Here is a 17,857-nt window from a genome sequence, read left to right as displayed (position 1 = left end):
TGCACAGCCCATATTTTAAACTAAGTTATGTCTCTGAGTTCACCTAACTTATCACAAAGACAAAAACTTGTGTTCGTCTGTGGTTGGATGTTAGTCAACCCCCCCCCGTAATCTGACGTGTTACAGAGTGATTTTCTTCTCCCAGTAGAATTAACCTCCTCAGCCCAGTTATAGATCAGAGGCGAAAAGCCACAACGTGTTTCCAGCCTGAGTCATGCACATGCTTTTCAGCTAAGCCACAAGGCTCCCAAGTTCTCTGAATCATGCCGGCTGCTCTCCCTTAGTTTCTAAATACTGCAGCTCAAGGTGCTCCAGCCCTCCTGTCCCACTGGTATGGGATGGTGTGCAGTCAGCGGTGTGACGGTTTGCTCTGGTAAGCTCAGCTGACCTGGTAAACCGAATCCCAGACGGGAGACTCAAAAGAGGTTTTTAAGCAAAAGCGTACACACGAGAATTTTACGAGGCATGAAGATGAGGGTTTACTGACTTGCCCACATTCAAATACCTGTTTAATAAGAATAAAGAAGAAATGACACAACTAGCATACACTGGATCGGGCCCACAGGCCATATAACTCAGTATTCTGCCCTTAAATAAATAAAGCAGCTATTACAAAGTGGAACAAACCCAACTACGGACAATCGTTTAAAACCGAACTACAAGGGAGATGGTTTTTTAATCCCTCCAATTAGTGGCTTAGGCTCTAATCTAAATAAACAGTATGTCCTATAGGAAACAGCTCGTATAATTGTTTAGGTGCAACTAAAAGTCTGAGAATATTGTATGATACAAGATAAAAACAATGACCATGGCTAAGATACTATCGACGACTTCATGGTATTAGCATTTCAGCCAAACGAAAACAAAAAAGCCCATTAGTATCTATTACCTAGAGAGGAAAATAGTTATCTGTCTGGAACTTAAAAATGCTGATTTTTTAAGTTAACACTTACAGTGCTCTGTATTTTCAGGGATTTATGTAAAAATACAGACATAAGAGCATCCCAGTAACAAAAGTGCTACATTCAGGTTCTTTGAATTAATCTATTTTTGCGAGTAATTTGTATTGTACTTCTGTTATGTAGCATTTTATATACCCCAGTGACTTATCAATTCTAAATTTAAACTAACAAAATACCCCAATTATTAGTACACCAGTGTTTCATTTATTGAGCATACATCTTGCACTTAATGGATTAAATGTCGTTTAACATTAATACCTCTAATTACACAACAGGGTTAATTTGAAAATTAAAAATCTCCTCAGTGATCCATACAGGAGACAGACAGCACAATTACAGCTGCTCGTTTCACCACCAGCAATTTTGAAAACAAAAATGTCTCAAGTTAGATTTCACCTTGGCTGAAATCCGGCTTTCAGTGAAATCAAGAGCAAAAGTCCCCCAACTCAAAAGACAAGCCAAGACTTCCTTCTCAGTTTAAACTGCCTGTGTCAGCACAGCTAGCCTGGCTACTGCATGGCTGTGGTGTTGTATCCTACAGAGCTACAGGATGGCTGAGGCTGGCAGGGCCCCCCGGAGGCCCCTGGTGCCACCCCTGCCCAAGCAGGGACACCCAGAGCAGGCTGCCCAGGACCACGTCCAGGCGGCTTCTGGAGATCCCCAAGGAGGAGACCCCACAGCCTCTCTGGGCAGCCTGTGCCAGGGCTCCGTCACCCGCCCAGCACAGAAGTGCTGCCTGGTGCTCAGAGGGAGCCTCCTGGGTGCCCGGCTGTGCCCATGGCCTCCTGTCCTGGCACTGGGCACCGCTGAGCAGAGCCTGGCTCCGTCCTCTCTGCACCCTCCCTTCAGGGATTTAGGGACACAGATGGGATCCCCCTGAGCCTCCTCTTCTCCAGGCTGAGCAGCTCCAGCTCTCTCAGTCCCTCCTCATAGGAGAGGTGCTTCAGTCCCTTCACCATCTTGGTGGCCCTCCTGTGGACTCTCTCCAGTGTGCCCAGGCCCCTCTGGTACTGCAGGGCCCAGGACAGGACCCAGCACTCCAGGTGCGGCCTCACCAGAGTTGAGCAGCGGGGAAGGATCACCTCCCCCAGCCCGCTGGCACACTTCGCCTAATGCAGCCCAGGACAGTGTTAGCCTTCTTTGTGGCCAGAGCACACTGCTGGCTCCTGCTCAACTTAGGACCCCAGGTCCTTTTTTGCAGAGCTGCTATCCAGCTGGGCAAGGCCAGAAGGAGCCATTATCACAGCTTAGTCTGTTTGCCTGTATCCCACAGGCCACAGGATTTTAGCCAGTAATCGGTGCATTAAGCTGATTGTTTCTGCCTCAGCAAGTAAGTGCATGAGCTTTCAATCTGTTCTAACTTTGGTATTACTTGACAATTTTGAACCTATTCACCAGGTGGTGGCTCCAGGGAAGGTTTCGCTGTCTTTCCTTTTCAAATGTCCTGTTTTCTATGAAGTAAAACCTTGCAAAACTTCAATTAGCTGGACTACAATCTTCGTCACTACTATTTATGTATGTATTTTTATAAACACACCTCAGGGTACTTTGACTTTATAAATACACCTCAGGAAGTTTACATTTTTGTGCGAAAGTGGCAGCACAAATACTTCAACCATTTCAGAGTACTAGTTTAGAGAAAAATATATATTTTTAAAGAAATCCTACAACTTCATTGAAAAACTCTAGTTTCCTCACATTTTGGGATGAGAACTTGAGGAAAGAGAGCATGTAAGGAAGGAAATTTAATGGTAAAGAAGCTTCATGCAATGGAGGGCCTCCGTTTTTAATGGAATTTCACATACTGTAAAAAAAAGAAAAAAAAAAGTTTTCACAGACTTCGTCAAGACTTGATGTTGTTCCACTGACCCAAATATTGCATGTGCTGTGAGCTCGTGCCCACCCCACACACTTGTCTGACTGGAGAGAGTGACAAGCTATGCCCCAGCCGAGGTCTGCAATGCATTTCTGCAGCTGAGCATCCCTTCCCTGGTAGCTCAGGCCACACCAGCCCCAGAAACATCCCCTCCTGCCTTCTGCTGGGTCTTGCTGCACCTCTGATGAACAGTTCACAGAGAAAAACTACAAACAGCTACTGCTGCTAGTTAGCCCACAAGCTCAAGAGGCTGGAGGTCACTATCACAGGTCGTCATCATCATCACGCTGAGTCTTGTAGGCTAATCTTTTGCTTTCTTGGGTTCAGACAATTAGGTTAAAAGATGTATAGGTAAAGTGGCCAGTATCCAGAATGCGGGGAAAGCTATAGTCCGGTTTGCCTGAACAACTATATTTTGGCCTCTTTGTGTCTTTGAACAAAACCATAGTCTTTAATTATACAACCATATCCTGCTTCCAACCTCCAGTGATGGACACGTTCTCTCTACTTGTACACATATCCAGAATGAGATCCAGCTTTTGTTAAATGCAGACTATGACTGCAACATTTTCACTTGCATGATTTCCAGGTTCTCCTTTTGAGCACTGTATGGCAGTATATTACAGCTGTCTATTGCTGCTATTTGGTTTGGTTTATGTTGACAGATGAGATTTAAAGTCACCTAAAGCACACGTCACTCACATCCCTCTGTAACAGCTTCCACAAACTGGAAGCTACTCATGCTTAGAAAAGACAAGAATTAAACACAATGAACTAATTCCAGAGTGAAGAATATAGACAGAAAAATGCATTTGTTTGTATCTCTAACACTCACTCAAACCCGGCAGGTGACGTACAATAACAGTACTCACAGAAGTTCAAAACTGAACTTACAACATACAAGAGTATAAAACATCTGCTGAATGTTGAATGGAGAGTTTGCCTTGAAAAGTTGTAACACGCTTTGAGATTGTTCCATCAAAAGATCCTCTTAAACAGCTCTTGCCCGTGGACATGAACTGAGGCAAATCACAGAGCATTACTCACTGTGGTCAGGAATTTACTCACTAAGAACAGGAATTCATCTCATTTTTTCTTCATATTATTTTCTTACTGAAAGTGCAGTCTAAAAATCGAATTTTTCTGTAGATAAACGTGGACCTTTCTTTAACAGCGATGCCTAGCTGTGCTGGGGAAGAATGTGGCTCCATTCACCTTGACTTATGCTCTACTTGGGCTGCACAACCACTGCTTTCAATTTAAAATTTTCAGAGTATGGCCCTAATTCTTCATTGCTTTTCACCTACAAGTACTTTTTATATTTTTCTGTTCTATCCTGTATTTAGCCATGTACTCTGAAAGAAATAACAACTTTGTGACTCACGTAATATAAATTCTTGAAAGTCACCACCTTATTTATTTAAAGAGCACATGAGTAATCATTAATGAATTCTCATACAGTTACTGCCTACACTGTTTGAATAAATACCTCAGACCAAACGTGCTACACCCTGTTCCTTTATGCTGAGGCATGTGTCCCCTTCAGCATGGAAACTAACGGGCTTAGGGGGGGAAAGGGAATCATCAAAAGATCACATTTTGAAAATACCTATTTAATATAAGACAGATAATTGCTGCTTACATTCACAGGCCACCACATAATTCTGCCTCAAGGAGTCGGTGTGAACACAAACCAAATATTTAGGACTTTCAAAGTATGATCTGATTAAAATAACAGTCTAGTTCATTTCATTTCCCTTATGGTGGTTTTCTTTTTAGAAATGATTAAATAACATAATTCCTATCATGATTCATTTTGTTTATTTTTAACTAACACCAAAGGAAAATACAAAGGAAAGCTTCTTCGGCACAAGTGTTTTTAAAGGAGGAAGAAAAGCTATATTGCATGATATGATGGAGTAATTCAGCATCGTTTAGGATAGTATATGCCACTTCTGACAGAAAAGCTAGAAGTGCATGCAACACTTGGTATTACTCTGCATTAGTGAAGCAGGTTCGGATCCCGGGATGGAAACTGTGAGTGCTCTATATATTGCTTAGTAAATCACTCCTTTCACTAAGGAAAATTATCCCTGTTGTAAGAACTTCAGTGTTTACTATTGTGGCTGCCTCCGGTTTGAAATCTAGTAACCGAAAAATATCTGCACAAGAAGCAGAGAGCAGGTATTCAAACAAGCCCCAAGGCAGCTTAGCACTTAAACATGTGGCAGCTTTCCTTCCAGCAAAGCTATTAACCATGCAAGACTCATCATTCCAGTGATGTTAAAATGAAGACTGGATGTTTTTCTAAACATATGCTCTAGTTCAAGCAGTGACCAGACTGGGGAGGTGCTAACGCTAGAACAAGGGGTTCAAATACATTCTCTTCATGGCTTCTTCTTGCCTTAAAAGTGTGTGGACCAGTGATATATGAAAGCAGGGAGCCTGAAGAATGATTTACACACACTTTACTGAATGGGGACACTCAAAGCTGGGTTTGCTTTTCATTTTGCATCTCCTGATTTAGTTTTCAATATATTCTTGGTAAGTTGCTCTGTGGCACTCCATTACCAACTCACTCAAAACTCACTGGTCTCCGAAGGGACAGGCTGATACCTCAGTCCATGTTGAAGTCCTCTCTCTGCCTACATCACAGCACTTCCATTTACTTATGAATGACTGCATCACTGCATGCGACATGAATCCCACCTGGCCTGGCCTGGCCTGGCGGCAGCCACATAGGGTTGACCTGCTGGCCCAGGGAAGCCTCATGAAGGTCGTGTCAGTGCCTTGGGCGGATCTAGGATTTCATCCGGAGTGTAAACGGGAAGTTTTGGGTTGAGTTATACTAGCTAGACTTAGGTTTGTTTTATTTATTTATTTTTTTTGTATTGCTAACACAGGTATTTATTTTAAATTTGTTATTCATTACTTGGGGCACTTCAGAAAAAATGTATATCTCACCTATGATTTTCTACTAGGCCTGTATGTTCCTACATATGGGCACATAACACGCACATCAGCACCTACTTGCACATTCAGTATCATTATTGCTAATGAACTGACACATAACCAACAGTGGACTCTGTCACCAGCTTTCTATCAATAAAAGAAGTGTATTCTTAGCAAGCCAAAATACGTAAATTTCTTTTGTGTCATGTTGGTACATGCTGAACTGCAACATATATCATATCATCAAGGCACTATCCAAGTATTATTGCCTACAGCCTGGTACAGGACGTAATGGAAAGCTGTGGCAGAGCAGCAGGCTCACCACATACCGAGGACCCGTAAAACAAACTGCAGACAGAAAAGTTGCAACGCAGAAATTCCTATCTGTCCCAGCCTCTCAAGCCATGGCAGTATTTATTGCCTTCATTTCCAATGCTAACTGCAGGATTCCAGTATCTCTGCCATGGCGTGATGTAACCAAAACTGCTTTAAATGACCTGATTTTCAGAGTATGTGTATGTCATGCTTTAACTGCCATCTCAGCTGCAGCCTTTCACATCGGTCACAGCTTCTGGGAAGATCTGCATGGTGGAACAACTGCTGGGCAGCCCGCGACGTACAAGGTCCAGGAGGGAAAGCTGTGCAGCACACGACAGGCAAAGGAGGCGCGTCGAACAATTTCATCAGTAGCTGCTGCTCGAAAATGAAGTTGGCTCCGTGAACACCGTGCCTAAAAAACTTCCAAATAAATCTGAGGAGAAATGAATTACCCTTCCTTTCCATTCAGCCCCAGCTGTACACTGGGTACACAGCATGACATAATATCCTTCCTGAAATCAGAGCTGCAGTGAGGACCAGTATCCTTCACACAGGACCAGTTCCTGAGATCGCGCTGCAAACAACTGCGTTTTCCTAATTGCCACAGAAACTATCTCCTTCATCTTTTCTAAAAGCTGGCCAAAGAAGTTAAGTATTGTTTTCTTTATAAACACAATAAAGGTTTCATCACTACGTCCCTGTACTTCTGTGAGAGTTTGACAGCCACAGATACACAGAATATTACTTGAAAGCAACACACAGGAATAGCCACTCTGCTCAACTGCTGCTGTTCAGAAGCCCACACCAATTTATTTAATATTTTCTAGGTACAGACAGTGAATGATGTTAACTCTGTGACTGTCCCTAGTTACCAGAATCAAAGACCTTTTGGTAAACTGACAAGAAAGTGACTGAGAAATTATCTTCAGGATTTTATTTTTTTGATGGCACATAGGTGGCATGTTCTTTTCTGTATGCTGGACCACTTCTATCTGGGAAACTGGCATTCTTCAAACAGGATGCTACTATGCACTGATTTGTTTTTTAATCTGGAAAAAAACTAGCTCAGTTGGCTTTTATTTTTTATACTTGCTTTAAACATTCTGAAGATAATTTCAATTGCATGTACAGGCCAAAGGATTTGTCTTGAGGCCAATCTGCATTTAGCTTCAGCACTGTAGACACTCCGAGAAAATCAATACGTCTGCAGTGACTGCCTAGACAAATGCATAGGCAATCAGAAAAAGCCAAGTCAGCCATTATTCTTAGGGACATGTGACAAGTTTCCTAACACTCTGACAGCTACACATGCTTGTTTCCAGAGAGGGTTAGCCCAGCTGCCTGCTTCCAGCCGCCCTGGGCTCGTGCTTTGTTTCTACCTGGCTGACCACCTATTTGTTCTCTGTGCATTACAGACAGCTTTCACCTGCAGCGCTCGGAGCAGAGGTACCGGTGCCAGCAACTGCTGTGCCGGTCGGAAAAGACGAACTTCAGCACTAAAACTCCTGCGTAGTTTATGATTAAAAGATTATATAGTTAAATAGCTAAACAGGCACTAGCATTTGTCTCTCGGTTCTCCCTGCCTATGTGCATAGGTGCAGTGTGCAGAAAGAGTGAGTTATGAATGAGTGTTCCAAACTCCGACCCGAGCCGGATTAGTTCAGAACAGGGAGGAAAAGGGGCTGGGATTTGAGGGATGAAAACATCTTCGATTACGAAAGCGGGGACCTGCCACGGCAGCCGGCTAGGGAGGGCTCCTGCCAGACACTCACCTTGCTGAATCTTCGTCAGGAGCTGGTGACGTGCGAGAATCCTGCTCGTCCTGTAGGGAGGGCGCCTCGCCGTCTGGTCAAATCGCAAGTACATCTCCTGGCCCTCAGGTGACACCGAGTTGAGATAGTAACAGCCCGTGCCTGATGTCCTGGGCACCTGCTTAAACATCTCCGCTCCTTTAAAATCCCTCCTTCGGTCTCCCGTGTGGCTACTCCAGATTATAATCAGGGTAATGAAAGGAGGGAGGCAACAAGCCCTAGGGAGCTGAAAAGAGCAAGCGCTTTAAAAGAAAAAGGAGTGCCAAAAGCTACAACTCAGGATTCCTGCTTCTCCCACATGATCTGCAAGGGCCAATCGCTCCGAGAGCAGCCCGTGGAAGTGCGGCGTGCTGGAGAGGGACAGAAAGTCAGTCCAGCGCTCGCAGCCCCGCGCCGTCCCGCAGGCTACGACGTTCTTCTACTCTTACGAAGCATGGGAGAGCTGCACGGGGCAGCTTCGGAAAACAAATTAAGAAAAGACTCCAGGCATCTGGGAATACCTATTTTAGCCTGCAAAGCTCCTTGTTGTGCAGGGCTGGGGAAAACCTTTTCCTCCTCCACGCCACGCAGCTGTCGAGTCATCTCCTGAGATGATGCCCTCGCTCCTTTTCTAAAAATCATACCAGTGTTTGCCAAGGGAAAGTCAGTTTAGGGCTGGGCTGTCTGAGTCCCCAAAACCACACAGTACAACGAGCACTGGAACAAATGAAGCCCTTCCGATGAAAAAAAAAAAAAAAAAACAAAAAAAACCCAACAAAACTCACCAAAACAACAGGAAACCCTTAGCAGCAGGCACTCAGTGTCAGTAAACAAACCCAAAATTTGCAATATCAGTGTTACTGAGAACCAGCTACAGTGGGGAAGAAGGGAAAAAGAGTGAGAGAGGCTCGCTTCTTCTGGTTCCTCCATGTAATATCTTTTGTTTTTGAACAGACAGAGGGGCATCTGTTTTTTATTCAGTCTTACATATCAACCACCGAGTTTGCAAAACCTGACATTTCTTCAGTTAATCAAATATAAGCAGAGCATTGCAATTTTTATCAACATACAGGGAGCCAATCTGCGTAAAAATATACACAGTAACACTGAAAATGCCCTACTAGTATGCCTGTTGATTAATTTTCCATTACATTTCAAAATACCAGCGTCTTGGCTCAGTACACACCTACCCTGAGCTGATTTGTAACGGGGCAGGGATCTTGCCAGGGTGCCGTGTGATGGAGACGGTGTCTGAAATGAGCACCGCCGGCATATGGGAAGCCATTTCGCAGCCCTGGGGATGGACTTCACAGATCTACCCGCGATGACACTGTCCACGCCTTGCTGTGAGGGCCACAAGGAGTCACGGCATCCCTTCTTCGTACAGCCCAGACAGGGCAGGGCCCTGGGGTGGCACGGCCGGGACGTGCCCGCAGGCAGTCAGGCGGTTCTCAGCAGCTGCTGGAGCAACCCGTGAGCCACCCTCTGCACCTTGCCAGGGCAAACATCACCCCCACCCTACTGGGAAGCGGGGAGGACAGTTGTTTCATTCCCAATTATTCATTAAAACGTTGCTCTGTGCAAAAAAAAACCTTAGGGCAGGGTTTTGCTGCAATGCAATCTGCTCTCATTGCGCGTTGTGGATTTTGTTCCTACCTGACACGGGGCTTTTGCCGTGCAGCAAAATGGGGAAACATAATTGCGGGTGCTAGACATTTTAAATGAATGCCCTAGACAGAAAGCCTCCAGGACCTGTTATTACCATCCACAGCCACCTGCCAGTCCTGTATCTGCTGTCTTCTGCTCCAGATGTGGCTGTGCAGTCAGGGGGAATGACTTCAAACTCAAGACAACATCTTGTACATCGGGATGTACATCTGCATCCCAAACAGGACACGTGCTGGCAGTGGGAATCGCCCATCTCGTCCCCGCTGCCGTGTGCAGGGCAGAGAGGAAGGAGAGCTGCTCGGGGACAAGCAGAGGGAGCCTGGGGGACGAGGGGAAGGGTGCTCACCATTCCCACCCAGCTCGCTGCACCCCGGGGAAAGTCAGCCTGTCAGCCACTCCTCTGCTGTCTTTTGAAGAGTAAATATCCCAGGGACTCCTGAATGTCAATGATATGCACAGTGTTTATCCAAAGAGACTTTGCCACTATGCAGGGAAATTCTTACTTGATTCATCTACAGCCCTCTGATCTAATTCTACTTATAAAATGCTATTGCTAGTGGAAAAAGCGATTATTAACATTTCATAGTGCACTATTTAAATTTTCATAGGGATTTCTTTTTTCTCCTGGAAGATGCATGGTTTTTTTTCAGCTAATGGGATTCCACATTGTTCCTTACAGTACTCCTAGAGACTCGCAACCAGTTTAACAGAAATGCACTGCTTCAAAAGGCAAACCCAAGGAAAAAAAAAGCCAGTGCAAGAGCCTGACTACAGTACTGACTGGGGAACAAGTGCAGCAAGGGCTGAGCCCTCAGCAAGCCCGGCTACATGGTGTATTAGGGAGCAATGCACCAGCCCTAGTGCCCCACTCCCATGTAAAGGGGCACCTCCGAGCTGCCCTCCCGGCTCCCTGAGCAGCACTTCTCAGCCCTCACAAAGGGCAGAATTAGAAGCAGGGTGACGAATTTCCCCTCCTTCCCACCCACGGGGGTCAAAACCCCGAAGCCGGAGCTACAGGGCTGCTGCAGGCACCGCGCTGCCTCCTCTGGGGCTGAATTCTTTGGCTGCAGTCCAGCACTTGCATAGTAGTCAAATAAAACAAGAAGCAACAAGAGCTAGCTGCTCTCGCAGCGCCCATTTGAAAGCTCCCGTGCTTCAGTTTGCGCACGGCGGAGGAAAGAAGCAGTCCTCGTTTCATTTAAAATGACCGTCTCCTTGTTCGGTGACTGGCCTGTCACTCAGTATTTATTTTCAAAAATGCACAAGTACATCTTTCACGTGAGAAAACACCTCTGGCCACCAATCTTTGGGATGAAAAGGACTACAGAAGCATAAGCTCTTAAGGGTTATATAAGAGAGCCAATTAATATTTCAGTTTCCGTTTACAGACTGCTGCTGGAATACTTAGCAGAGCACACCAAACTTCATGCTGATGCACCTCTCCGAAAAGCATTTAGAGATAAAAGCAACCTTGCACGCTCTACCAAGGCTGGAGGGGACCTGGAGCACACGCATGAAATTGCTGCCGGCCACAACAGCGAGGCCCCTGGGATGGAAACTGATCCCCGAGTTCCTGTGTCACGGCTGATCCATGGGAATGGAGATTTCTTCAGGAAAAAAAAATAATAATAATGTTCTTAGCTAAATCAGAACGTCTGCTTTTAGGTCTACGGTATAATAGCTGCGTGGTACTGCTAGATGTCTAACAGAATAAACACAAATTTGATGAATCCTGAGATGTTCTGGAAGATCAGGAAGCTTTACTTAAAGGCTTATGAACACAGCACAGCATTACGGAAATCTGCACCGTATTTAAGTAGAAATGGCACAGCTCGGGGACGTGTACTCTTCTGCGTATGCTTTCATAGGCAGAACTGCAACACTTGACTTTCTGCTCATTGATTTTTTTGGTTCTCTCTTTTTCTCACTGAAATTGCCTTTGGTGTGATGGCAAAAGGGTAGAAACAATTTGCAGGAAAACCTGCCCCAGGACTACTCGTATAAACCAAAGTATTGCAGGCGGCCCTTGAGATCTGCTTCCACTGGGAGCGGGGTGCTTTTATAGGATGGAGCGGAGCGCAGCCTGCCCTATAAACACTAAATCACATCTGGTAACGAACAACTGACTTACACCCAGCTTTTCCGAGCAAAATGACAGTGCAGGTTTCTGTATCAGTTTCCAACCTGGCCTTAGATTACTGCTCACGTGGACATGAGGTGACTCTGGAGTGAGGTTCATGGAGATGAACGTCACTTTCCCCCTTGTACCCACAACCATACGACAGGACCACTTACTCGCTCGTTATAGTGCACCTCTCCTAACGAACTGCAAGATAGGTCCATGATGTCCAACACCACGTGGAGTTTCTCGGGCTTGGGTTTAACCTGCCGTTCTCACAGTAATCAGTCGCTTGATCTTGCTGCCGAGACCCATTTCCCTTTTATTGTTAGTTACACTTATCTGGCTATAGCACATCTAAAATTAAATGGCAGTGTGAAGGCTTCTCCTCATTTGAAAGCACGAGTGCTATGAGAACAACACCGCTTCCCAGCCCTGCAGTGGCACAGGTGTTATTCCCATTAATGACACGCAGTTATAGGAAGCCGCACGCTCTGGTTTTCATGTCACAGAGAAAAAAAAAATCAAGTATTTGCTATTAACTGGTTGATTTCTGAATTCCCTTCTACAATGCTTCAGGTAGGAGAATATTTCAGTTGCTGGGCTTTGGCTAAAACTCAAATATCCGACACAAATTCTTCCCTATGCCGGCACTTACAGATGCCTGCACAGCAGCTAAGGCATTAACACCAGGCAATTCCTCCTTTCTCAAACCCGGGAAGAGAAAAAAGTCATACGTGGGGAGCCCAGAGCTGGGTTTATGACGAGGGTTTCTCTTCTCTCACATGTTTTGAACCCTGTCTCTGTGACCGGGACATTTAAAAGCCGAACTTCACTGCCTGAATGTTTTAAAAAAATGTTTTATGTTTGAATACAGGCGTTTGTTTGCGTGCTGGGATTACTCCAGCCTGCAGCCAGAGGTCTCGGCAGTGCTCCGGACGCCTTCCCAGGGCTCTGCAGCGCACGGGGGCTGCCAGCAACTGGACTGGGGCAAAAGGAAAATAGTTCAGGCCAGATTTCAACATTGCTGGGAAGAAGGATGGAAAGATGGAAAGAGCTCATAATGGCAGAGCATTGCAACAGAGAGCTGCTTAATTGGAAAGCCTGATACCGAAGTGTTTTGGAGGCAAGGCAGCTGCTATGCGAACTGCCTGATAGCGGGTTTTAAAAAATGAACACTAAGCAAGCCTGTTCCTTATGCATGAAAGGCAGGCTTACAGACAGCCTTGATAAACTTCAAATCAGGAAAAGAGGCTTCTGAATAGTACATTACATCCTCTTCCTAAGCTCTAGCGCCCCGGTTCCAGCACCAGAGGATTACACATTTGCATTTTAAGACCCACATGTTTAGGGGATAGTCCCACTATAAAACATACCTCCTGATTACAAAAGCATTCGTGGCCTCGCCAAACCACCGAAGGCAGCTCCAATACAAGCAAAGGATTAGAAATGATATGCAAGCTTCACACAACAGGAACGTGTTCGTGGGGGCAAGGGATGCCAAGGAGAAAAGAGTGGCAACTGCCCCATCCACCACCAAAGCTATTTACAGCAATAAGGACACACGTAAAAAGATGAGGAGATGAGGGTCACAGCAAGAAAGCTGAGGCAATTCCTCACATCAGTACTCCCTTAGAGGAGCTCTGGAATGTCAGGTCAATAAACTGAAGGGTCGGTTATAAAATGACTGCCCGGTCACCTTTGAGGTCTAGCCCACGGCTTAGGATCACCTCTCAACAGAGACGTGGAAAGTAGCAATACGATTTTCCAAAAGGGCTTCACAGGGGAATTAAAGGAACTAAATTCTGTAGTCTGTGGTGGGAGAGCTGGAAGATACTGGGAAAAATCAGCATGTTTTGTAGCAGTAAGTCATGCCCGAAATCTGTTGAAATTGTAAAGGGATCGTGTGGTCGTTACGTCAGCTTTGGATTTTGCAAAAAGGCTCCACCAAGACCCACCACCAAGAGGTCATAAACAAGCTCAGCCATCAGGTACAGAAGGAAAAGGCCACTTGTAGCATAAGGACAGGAAACAAAGCTGGCCATAAATATTCCACTGTCACGGTGGTGCAAGGGAGCCAGCAGACTCCCCCTGAGACAAGTAGGGGAAACTACGTTCTCCACCATCCATGCAGGATTTATTTCTTAAAGGGACTGGGTAGCGAGGTGGCAAAATGCAAAATGTAGAGATGATGCTGAATTAGCCGGGAAGTGAAAACAGAAATTGGCTGGAAACACTGAAGGTTCTTATGATATTGATCGAGAAAGCATTAAAATTGTAGCTTTTAAGTGTTGATAAACGTACTGGGGAAAAACCACCCTATAGGTACATGACGCACGGTGCACAACGATGGGATTTAACAGAGCTCTTATCACCGAGGAAATAGATCTTGGACAGGTTTATGAAAATCCAATACAAGTGTTCAGCAGGAACCAAAAAAGCAAAGAGGATTTAAAAATTTGTAGAAAAAGTAAGTGAGAGAAAAACAACAAACACCATTATGCTATTTATAAAGGTCTGCCCCCCCCCTGGTACTGCTGGGGTCTTTCCTCACAGTGAAGTAGGGAACATTGAGTGAACTGATCTTGGGCAGGTCTGAGATGAGCAGAGCTCCTTTCTGTTGAAGAACTGAAGAATTACTCTTCAATATCCCTTCGTATTACGCATAGCTGAACTCTGGAAGTCACTGCTACAGGATGCTGCGGCTGCCAGAAGTTGGAAGCGTTCAAAAGAAGATCAGGTAAATTCCTGAAAGAAAACGCCAGCAGGGCCTGTTACGCGTGAAACCTGGCCTGGTGGCTCAGGAGGCCCCTGAGCCACACGGAGACGGCTGGGACATACAACGCACGCACTATAACCCCGTGCTTACCCTGCCCTTACAGACCTCCCAAAATAGCTGTGACTGACCACTAACCAGTTCGTAAATGCATCGAAATTACCACTGCTGTGGTCTGTGGCTGCAGCCTGAGGAATAGCCAGGCTTCCTCGGCCACCACCTCTCCGTGCCCTCTTGCCACATCTGCCCGTGCCGTGCAGTCGGGGCCTGCTGACCACGGAGGAGGTCTCAGGGGACGTGGCCCTCCCGTTCCCTCTGCTCTCCCAGGGGGCTGGAAGGCACCAGGAGCCCCTGGCCGGTGGGTCGGGTCATGTAATTGCTCGGTTGTTTTGTCCAGTGTCTGGCTGCTAATTTCGGCACTATGGTCTCATTCCTGTTCACTTTTAAACATCACGTTATTTTTTTTTCTCAGTCAAACCACGCCAGTGTATGAATATAGGCTCCGCTGGCCTTAGCTGAACTATTTATGTGCCTACCTTATGTCCGGATCTAGCCAAGACTAGCCCCCATCCCGTGATGTGAAGTCCCTAAAGATGGTGTTTCTCAACAGTAAATTAAAAAAAATAGGGTGGATAATAAAGAGAGTTCAAAATAGAGGTCAGAAGAGAGGAAGACATTTCAGGTGATAAGCCTTCTTTTCCAAAGCTTTTAAAGAGCATTATCAGGGGAAAGAGCTAGCAGTTTCCATACCCTTCGTGCAACTCCATCTGTTAAATCTATAGACAAGTTCCTAAACCTAAACCCACAGGAACTGTGTAAATGTATTTAAGTAGTGGTGGGCTAACACACATCCTAATCTCCCCGTCTCACTAACAAAGTGTTTGGATAACACAGTGATAAGGTAAGAAAGTGTTTAGATAAACTTAGTTTCTTATGCTATCCAAATACGTTGTAAATCCCTACCCAGACCTACTGCTGGTGTCACTGAACCACGGGCAAACATTCCTATCTCAGCTGAAGGCTCGTGCCCGCGCAGGCTTCGTGTGAGGCCTTCCCTATTTATTTTCTTTTCAACAGGAGTCTGGGACCACGGTAGTGAAAAAAGAGAACAGCTTCACATTTTGATTTGGTTTTGAGAGAGGATTTTTTTTAATCTGTCTGTGCTAGAGGGAGAATGCTAAAGTTAGATTTTGACAAAAAAACAAGTGAACAAACAAGAAAAACACAAAACCAGAACACAGAAGAGCACCTGGCAACCCGACTTCAAACTTATGGGACTGGTGCATGGGAGCATGAAGGTTTATTTTGTCCAGAAAATCTCCAGGCTCTTCAAAACTATCAATATTCATTACATGACTTCACTCTCAGGTCCAATGAGGCAGACTGATCGGGCAATGACCTGCTGTAAGACTCTGGGGAAGTCCTATAACCCACATCCGCACCAATTTCCTAACTGATAACAGTAATCTTTGCCTTGCTTTGGTATCTATATGTAATAATAATAATAATATATAATATATAATACATATATATATTATAGGTTTGTAGGCACTTTCATCTTCCTTATGAGGAACATCAGTTCGCTGGAGGCAGGTGAAATTCTCGTGGCACTAGAATCAGCTAAGGAGAAAGTAAATACCCTTCAAAATGGCCCTACACCTGCAGTGGGTTCCTTCAGACGAGATGCTTATTGCCTAAGCTTCCAGAACAACAAAGATTTCCCAATATATTATTAAATGCATGCTATTGGGTATTATGAACGCTGCGTAATGCAGACCATGTGTTTGCACAGGCAGCTCTACAAAGCAAACGCACCAACCAAAATGTCGGGTCTTGGCTCTGCTGCTGGATGGCAGCCGGGCACACACGGAGGTGCTCTGCAGAAGCAGAACAGAGGGACTGTTTCTGCCTCCACCTCTCCCATTTCCCTAGTGAACCAAGCTGACTTCAGCCTCGTGGCAGCCACCATGCCTGGCCAGATGCGTGGCAGTCCCGTGCCGCTGCTACAAGGGCGAGTGAGGGCACTGAATCCAGCAGAGAGCTGAGGTCTGCCCATGTGCCACGTGCCCCAAAGACCAGGGTGTGCATGATGTTCTCCTCCCTGCCCCTGATTACCCATTTAAGCATCCCAGAACCAAAGAAAGGTCCTGCACAGAGCATAATATGGGCAAGCAGTGAATTTGGTCACTAGTCCCCCACCACGACACTGCAACTGCGAACGACACACTCAAACGTTTAGCTGGCTGCAGAATTTTTGCCATCCCGGTGCCTAAATGGCATCTTCACAAATATAGGAGCTGGGGAAAATATGGGGCATGCACGTATCGCTTATCCCTCACCCAGAGCTAGAAATTAGCATAATCTGCATCAATTGCTCTCTTGAGTATATTAGTTTCCCTGTATGTTTGAAACAGAAATCATGCTCCCCTTGGCTTTTAATCCCAAATAATAATTATTTTTTAATATCAGGAGGTTTAGGAGTATCATAAAGTTGTAAGTATTTTTTTGCTATAAAAGAAAAAATAAGCCCTGGCAGACTTTCCACCATAAATCAACAGTGGAACGGTTTAAAGTGTAAACAGATATTCATGAATTGGGCAAGTCAACTCATCAGGATTTTCTGCCTCCCTGCAGCCAACTATGCTGTGCACAACTCAAATTTTCCATTTCTTGAACCTGTATTTCTTTTTTTTTTTTTCCCCACTCAGAGTTTGCAATGCACTATATGGACAGTGTAGAGCTCATTTATCTAGCTGGATAAAGTCATCCTGGCCAACAAGCTGCAGGTGGTTTTTTTTTAACGGAGTGGAAGCCTGCCAAATAGCTGGAGCCATGCAGAGGAAAGGGCTTCACATGGCTCCCCTGCCAGCCACCACGCTGCTTCTCCTGAGAAAGAGCACGTAGCCTGCTTCTCTCCTTCCCCACAGCCTGCCTCTGGAAAACGCCTTCAGTGAGTAGGAAGGACCGGAGAGAGCCCAGAGCCCAACATGCCGCAGCAATGCAAATTGCATGAATTACTCTCCCCCCGCACTGTCCCGTGTCAGCTGTACTGCCCTGCAGCGTATTTTCTTTTTCCACTTCTCCCCTCTCTAACCCTACACCTACCTGCACGTCCTCCCCCCTCCTCCAGCAGCCACTTACCAAGACTTCTTCTCTTCTGTTGATTTCCTCTCTGTTCAAAATACGTAGACCAAGAGAGCTGGTTGATAAGCTCCATCCCAGCAGCAAATTTCTCTTTTACTATCTCGATTCCAGTGTGATGAAAATATTGCCGTCTACCCTCTGTTTGTGCTGGCACCCTCTCAAGTCACTCTCTACCAGGCTTCCTCCCCGACCCACTTTCTGAATATACAGCCCTCTTTCAAATCAAACCCGCAGTGTTCCTCATTTGTTGTT

General features: G+C 45.5%; 1 protein-coding gene across 5 annotated transcripts in view; it reads right to left on the bottom strand.

Annotated features, from left to right (window-relative positions):
• STARD13 (StAR related lipid transfer domain containing 13) overlaps positions 1-17,857 on the bottom strand; it is a 295,560-nt gene that overhangs the window by 115,689 nt on the left and 162,014 nt on the right. The window contains exon 2 of one of the 5 annotated variants that reach the window (XM_048081203.2): positions 7,881-8,145. The exons of 3 other annotated variants lie outside the window; for them this stretch is intronic. In XM_048081203.2, coding sequence (XP_047937160.2) covers positions 7,881-8,145 — 265 coding nt within the window. Of the gene's footprint in view, positions 1-7,880; positions 17,550-17,857 lie in introns of those variants that run through there. One more of the 5 variants, XM_013189388.3, reaches the window with a different exon arrangement.

The sequence above is a fragment of the Anser cygnoides genome, chromosome 1 (assembly GCF_040182565.1).
Source record: "Anser cygnoides isolate HZ-2024a breed goose chromosome 1, Taihu_goose_T2T_genome, whole genome shotgun sequence".
Lineage (NCBI taxonomy): Eukaryota > Metazoa > Chordata > Aves > Anseriformes > Anatidae > Anser > Anser cygnoides.
The sequence above is the reverse complement of the archived record's forward strand: the minus strand, read 5'-3'. Positions and strand labels throughout refer to the sequence as shown.